The sequence below is a fragment of the Populus nigra genome, chromosome 3 (assembly GCF_951802175.1).
Source record: "Populus nigra chromosome 3, ddPopNigr1.1, whole genome shotgun sequence".
Taxonomy (NCBI): Eukaryota; Viridiplantae; Streptophyta; class Magnoliopsida; order Malpighiales; family Salicaceae; genus Populus; species Populus nigra.
The window spans coordinates 10,788,165-10,794,203 of NC_084854.1; the positions used below are offsets into that span (position 1 = coordinate 10,788,165).

At 38.7% G+C, this 6,039-nt stretch overlaps 2 protein-coding genes across 2 annotated transcripts; one reads left to right on the forward strand and one right to left on the reverse strand.

Moving 5' to 3' along the window:
- The first annotated feature begins 611 nt into the window (after positions 1-611).
- Positions 612-2,812, forward strand: LOC133689603 (fructose-bisphosphate aldolase 6, cytosolic-like). Its single transcript, XM_062109527.1, has 3 exons — positions 612-768; positions 1,352-1,579; positions 1,758-2,812. Exons 1-3 carry the CDS (start codon positions 741-743, stop codon positions 2,576-2,578), a joined length of 1,077 nt encoding a protein of 358 aa, XP_061965511.1. The 5' UTR covers positions 612-740; the 3' UTR covers positions 2,579-2,812.
- A 799-nt stretch (positions 2,813-3,611) lies between these two features.
- LOC133688343 (nifU-like protein 3, chloroplastic) lies at positions 3,612-5,839 on the reverse strand. The gene is made up of 4 exons (XM_062107802.1): positions 5,595-5,839; positions 5,372-5,498; positions 4,624-4,922; positions 3,612-4,072 (listed from the first exon to the last, which is right to left on the reverse strand). Exons 1-4 carry the CDS (start codon positions 5,649-5,651, stop codon positions 3,881-3,883), a joined length of 675 nt encoding a protein of 224 aa, XP_061963786.1. The 5' UTR covers positions 5,652-5,839; the 3' UTR covers positions 3,612-3,880.
- Positions 5,840-6,039: the final 200 nt, after the last annotated feature.

Sequence of the window (6,039 nt, forward strand, 5' to 3'; positions counted from 1 at the left end):
TACCGACAAAAAAACAAAAACGAGCTCGATTTTCTCCGTACCCTCATCATCTTTTTGCCCTTATCTTTCTTCTTCTTATCCCCGTTTTCCAGGGCACCTGGTTTTTCGAAACTCCCTTACAAAACTACTTGTATTTTGATTTTCCTATTCCACCCTTCCGTCAATTCCAACGCTTGAAGCTGAGAAGTCAAAGCTTCTTCCCTCGGGCCCACCTGCAAATAAATAAATAAATACTTAAAACCCCATTTCGTCACGATCCAGGGCGGTAAAACGGGCGAAGGACATGCCTGTCCCCCATCTCTCACGTGATCCCCAACTCTCTATCAAAATAAAACAAATCCTCAATTAAGCACTCTTTCTTGTGAATTCAAGGGCAATTAAGAGTGATCAATAGATGTATGAATAAATTAGGGACCTAAACAAGAATCGAGCTGTAGTTGAGGGATGAATATGTTCTTTTCAATTCTTTCTTCTTAAAGAGGAACGCGGAGGAAAGTGCCTCCTCTCAAAAGAATACATTGCACTATTTAAGAGGAGGACAAAAGAGTAAAGAGAAGGAGAAAAGATAAGGCCGTGAAATCAGACGGCAGTTCGTGAGGAAAAAGCCATCCGTTAGCCACAATGTCGTTTGCCCCACCTCCTCATTTCATATATAAACCCTAACAACAACCTCTTTCCTACTCTGCTCGCATCTATCTTTTTCATTAATCCCACTCCAACTCTCCATCTCTGATCATAAAATGTCTTGCTTCAAGAACAAATACGCTGGTGATCCTCTTTTCCTTGTCCGAGCTTTGTCTTGCTCTTTGACAAAACCAATCAAGTGTTTTTTGTTTGTAGTAACAGTGACTGTTTTGTTCTGTTTCTTATGAGATCTCTTAGTTTAATTCTCTTTTCTTGATCAAATTAAATTAGCCTTCTTTCTTTCAACTCAGTACTGCGGTTAGTTCTATCCGTCTCCGTCTTATGCTCTCTTTATCGTTTTCCTCGACAATTGATCAGATCTGATTTCATGTTTAGTAGTTTTTTTTATGAAAAAAATCTTAATATTTGATGTTCGAACTTAGTTAAGCATGAAAGAATTAAGTGTTAGTTTAATTTTTTTTTTTAAATTTGTATTTCTATCACTGGTCTCTAATGTAAATTTAGATCCGATTTCCAGTTCCTGTTGTTGTTTGTATGCTTATGCTTAAATTGATTAAGAACTACTCAGTTTTACACTCGTGAAAATATTCCTGCCAAATCTTGCGTGGGTCTTCTTCTTGTACATGGTGACTTGTAATTGGTTTCAGTTCTTGGGCATCATATGCATGAATTGAAAATGATATGTATTTTTTAATTTGTTTTGCAGATGAGCTTGTTAAGAATGCTGCCTACATTGGCACCCCTGGAAAGGGTATCCTTGCTGCTGATGAGTCAACTGGCACAATTGGCAAGCGTCTATCCAGTATTAATGTTGAGAACGTTGAGGAAAACAGGCGTGCCCTTCGTGAGCTCCTTTTCTGCACTCCTGGTGCCCTCCAACACCTCAGTGGAGTCATTTTCTTTGAGGAAACTCTCTACCAAAAGACTGCGTCAGGTATCATGATCATCAACTTGGTTCTTGCAATTTTTGTTGTGTTTTTCTTTGGCTGTTCTTGCTAAAAGAAATGGCTAGTAATTGATTTATTCTAAAACAATTTGATTTATTTCTATGCTCTTGTTTTATAAAGGTTTTTTTAAAACTTTTGTTTTTTGAATGTTATTATTTTGTGCAGGCAAGCTCTTTGTTGATGTCTTGAAGAAAGGTGGTGTTCTACCTGGAATCAAGGTTGACAAGGGTACTGTTGAGCTTCCTGGCACTAATGGTGAGACCACAACTCAGGGTCTTGATGGCCTTGGTCAACGCTGTGCAAAGTACTATGAAGCTGGTGCACGTTTTGCCAAATGGCGCGCTGTGCTAAAGATTGGTCTCACTGAGCCATCTGAGTTGGCCATCCATGAGAATGCCTATGGTTTAGCCAGATACGCTGCCATCTGCCAGGAGAATGGCTTGGTCCCCATTGTGGAGCCTGAAATCTTGATTGACGGGTCTCATAGTATTGAGAAGTGTGCTGCTGTAACTGAGCGGGTTCTCGCTGCATGCTACAAAGCTCTCAATGACCACCATGTCATGCTTGAGGGTACTCTTTTGAAACCCAACATGGTGACTCCTGGATCGGATGCACCAAAGGTTGCACACGAGGTGATTGCCAAGTGCACTGTCCGTGCCCTTCAACGCACTGTGCCTGCTGCAGTTCCTGCTATCGTATTCTTGTCTGGTGGACAGAGTGAGGAGGAGGCTACACGCAACCTCAATGCCATTAACAAACTAAAAACGAAGAAGCCATGGTCTCTTTCCTTTTCCTTTGGACGTGCCCTTCAGCAGAGTACCCTTAAGGCCTGGGCTGGCAAGACCGAGAATGTGGAGAAGGCTCGTGCAGCATTCCTTTGCAGGTGCAAAGCTAACTCAGAGGCTACTCTTGGTACTTACCAGGGTGATGCTGCTCCTGGCGAGGGTGCTTCAGAGAGCCTCCACGTCAAGGACTATAAGTATTAAGAATTCCCAACTTGTCATAGTTCTGGAGAGTTGCTGTCTTCATAGTTTAAGCCCTTTTTTTTTTTTTTTCAATCTGTGGTGGTGCCGGTATTTAGCTTGGAACTAGAACAATAAAAGCTTGAGGGTAAATATTGGCGTGTTGAGTTTGATGATTTTGATCAGTTTCGGTCTACAACCGTCTGATGTTTTCTTTTTTCTAAAACCTAATGAAGACTATGACTGTATTTTGTTGGATTTGAGGTTTTCTGCGTTGCTTCTTTTTCAGGGTGTCTAATTCTCGTCAACTATCTTGTTTTTGGCATTTGAGAGCTGTAACTTTGCTGAATGAATGTCCAAGTGCAGGTACGCTCTTTCGGACTTATTTATGAATAAATCTGAAGACTTGTGCTCGAGAGTTGAGAGAGAGCCAAATCCCTGGTCTCTGCTAAAATATAATAAAAGGAAAGGATTTTTCTACGACATCCTATTCAACGTTCCCAAGCATCCTTTATTCTGGTCGAAAGAATGAGAAAAGGTTTTCGTGATTGTTAAGAAGAGACCAAGATCAATCTCATGATGATTTTACAAGATGGAGGCTTGAGAAATGAGAGTCAAAAAGAGTGGATGGGTCTTTCGGTGGGTTTTTTTTTTATCATCAGCCCAGGAGATTTTTGGAAACTACAATTCTTAAGTTGCTTTGATTTTTTTTTATTATTAATTATTTGATCTTAAGAAATTAATCCTATCTATTATCTATATTCAAAAAATAAAATCATCATAGTTAATTGAAGCAGTTGAAACAGTTTATATTAGGGTTTGTTTGATAGTGTGGTTGTATTTACTTTTTAAATAACTTTTTGTGTTAAAATACATATTAATGATATTTTTTTATTTTTTAAAAATTATTTTTGATATCAGTATTTATCAGCATATTAAAATGATTTAAAAATACTAAAAACATATTAATTTGAAGTTAATAAAAAAAATTTAAATTTTATCAAAAATATTTTTGAAACACATAAACAAACAGGCCATTGAACGAGCACAGCATCCAAAAGTTAAACCCAGTATGATTTTATGATTAACATTTGATTATCTAACTCCCAAAAAAAAAAAAAAAAAAGAGTTCACGAGCACTGCTCTAATCTGCTTAGGTATATCAGATGAGGCTTGAATCAGTTCCTGTCAAGAAACCAATATTTCTCCGGTAAAAATTGATCTTACAGTTCTGCTCCTTGCTGTGAAGAAGATAAATCCCATGCTCTGTACATTCTATTTTTCCTTTGCTGTAGATGGTAGATGATGTTTGTGAAGATTTCTTTATCAATCTATCAGTTGGACAGCTGCAATGGCAGGTATCGTTTCTCTCAACTTCTGAGTTAAGGCAACACGAACAGTCATAACACCAGCTGCAGGACCACTAAGCCGAACCTTGACAACATAATCATTGATTTGAACAAGTTCAAGCACTCCACCTCCTGTCCCAGCAAGGTATGGTCTAATCTCAGCAAGGGCCTGAAAAGGAGGATTAAACTTACTTGAGTGCTTGCTGATTGGAATGCCCTGTTCCTTTCTTCACAAATAAAATAAATAGCACTTTGTAGTTACGGGGAAATCATAAGATGAACATCCCTGTGAATCAACATTCAAACGAGCGATGCAGATAAATAAACAAAAAAATAGAACTGGCAAAGTTCCTCATAAGAAATGATGTAATCCATCCTGGAAAGAGTTTGCGAAAAATTCAATCTCCACCCTATCTCTTGCTGAGTATCTAATCACATGGAAAATACAAGAGAAGTTAAGGTCAGTTCTAGATTGTCAATGATATGGAACATCTTATAGAAACTAGAACCCAGCATTTGACACCATACAGAGCTGTAGACAGATCACTGGAAACTTTGATGTGAGAGTTATCTACTGACAGACATAAAAGGCAGGGTTTCGGGATGATTCATGTAAAAACTATCTTCTACATCTACTGTTATAATGCAGCAACCTTCACAATTCTAGTAGTTCATTTTCCCTCGGTTCCCAAATAGCTATAGACATACTACTAGCCTAACCTTTTCGACATTTTCCTCATTTAGCTCCAATCCAGTTTCAGTGTCCATGATCTGCTCTACATCCATGATTTCGGGTATTTTATCCCGCAGCTTAGTCTCAATTCCCATCTTTAACGTCATACTTGAGCTTGGACATGATCCACATGCTCCTTGCAGCTTTAAAACCACAACAAGACCATCTATCTCATGCAAAGCCACATTGCCTCCATCACGCATTAAGCTAGGCCGTACCTCATCTAAAACCTTCTCCACATTCTCTTCAGTCAATGGGAGCACACAACTCGGCGAAACCACAACTCCTGTAAACCACACAACAACCACTGTCTAAATTAACCGTTGCATTCAATCAGGCTCATCATTTAACTACAGTTTGGTTTCATTCCAATAAAAAGAGGAAAGAGAGGCAAGAACGAAACGCATCTTGTGCTTATGCATAGAAGAGCTTTTGTTAAGAACACCTCCATACCATGCTCTATCAAATTGAAATCTCAAGACTACTCGTCGCTTATCTCTTAGCAGAGCAAGGAATATTTCATTAAAACACTATGTTCTCTCTAATTGCCCACATCGTAATATGCAGAGATAAGCCATGTATGAATGTTATGCTGTCATGCATTGAACACTTTTCTTCCTACACATTTAACAGTACACTATGAAAAGTCACTTGAGCTGCCAAGAAACCGAAGAGAACAACTATAACATGATCAAGAGTAAAATATATGAGAGAAGAGAAGAATATATTGTTTACCTGTACATTTCATCCGACCACGGTTCAACTTGAAGTGAAGAAAGTGTCTGCTATGAAATTGAAACTGTCCTCTGAGAAAAGCATTCTGCTTTGAAGATAATCCACAGGAATCTGAAACGGGGTCGGTCTAGACAGAAAGAAAATACAATAATTAGCTCAAACAACCATTGCCCATGTTCATACTGAGAATGTGAATGATCAGATTATGAAGATTTGCTTGCACCTTAAACAAAAGTGATAGCTGGGTTTTCTGAGTTAAAGAGAGAAAAGGGTTCAACATCTCTCTCCTCTGTAGTCAGAGACAGCGAATTCTCATCTGGTGTAGTAATTCAGCAGAACAGATTTGGTAGAATCACACTTTCCCAGTCTTAGTTTGTAGCAGTGACACGCGAAGGATTTTGATTGGCTGAGGATGCTGCTGATCAGCATCAGATAGAAGTAACAAAGTTGCCACGAGGAGGTGGTGTGTTTGTGGTCAGAATCTAAGCTCCTATTTTCTACTTGATAGTCTTTAAGCCAAAACCTGGGCTCAGCCACGGCCCAAAACGTTAACTATAACCGGCCCACCAATTTGTAGTTGTCGTACAAAATGAGTTGGAATCTGTGGCAAGACGACAATTCTTAAGAAAACTCATTACAATATGTGAAAAATAGGCCGATTTTTATTT

Excerpts from the sequence above, each read along its gene's own strand:
- LOC133689603 (XM_062109527.1), top strand. The coding sequence starts at position 741 with ATGTCTTGCTTCAAGAACAAATACGCTG. Across the intron at positions 769-1,351 it reads CTTCAAGAACAAATACGCTG|ATGAGCTTGTTAAGAATGCT; the intron begins GTGATCCTCTTT and ends TTTGTTTTGCAG. Across the intron at positions 1,580-1,757 it reads CTACCAAAAGACTGCGTCAG|GCAAGCTCTTTGTTGATGTC; the intron begins GTATCATGATCA and ends TATTTTGTGCAG.
- LOC133688343 (XM_062107802.1), bottom strand. The coding sequence starts at position 5,651 with ATGTTGAACCCTTTTCTCTCTTTAACTCAGAAAACCCAGCTATCACTT. Across the intron at positions 5,499-5,594 it reads AGCTATCACTTTTGTTTAAG|ACCGACCCCGTTTCAGATTC; the intron begins GTGCAAGCAAAT and ends CTTTCTGTCTAG. Across the intron at positions 4,923-5,371 it reads TGGTCGGATGAAATGTACAG|GAGTTGTGGTTTCGCCGAGT; the intron begins GTAAACAATATA and ends TGTGGTTTACAG.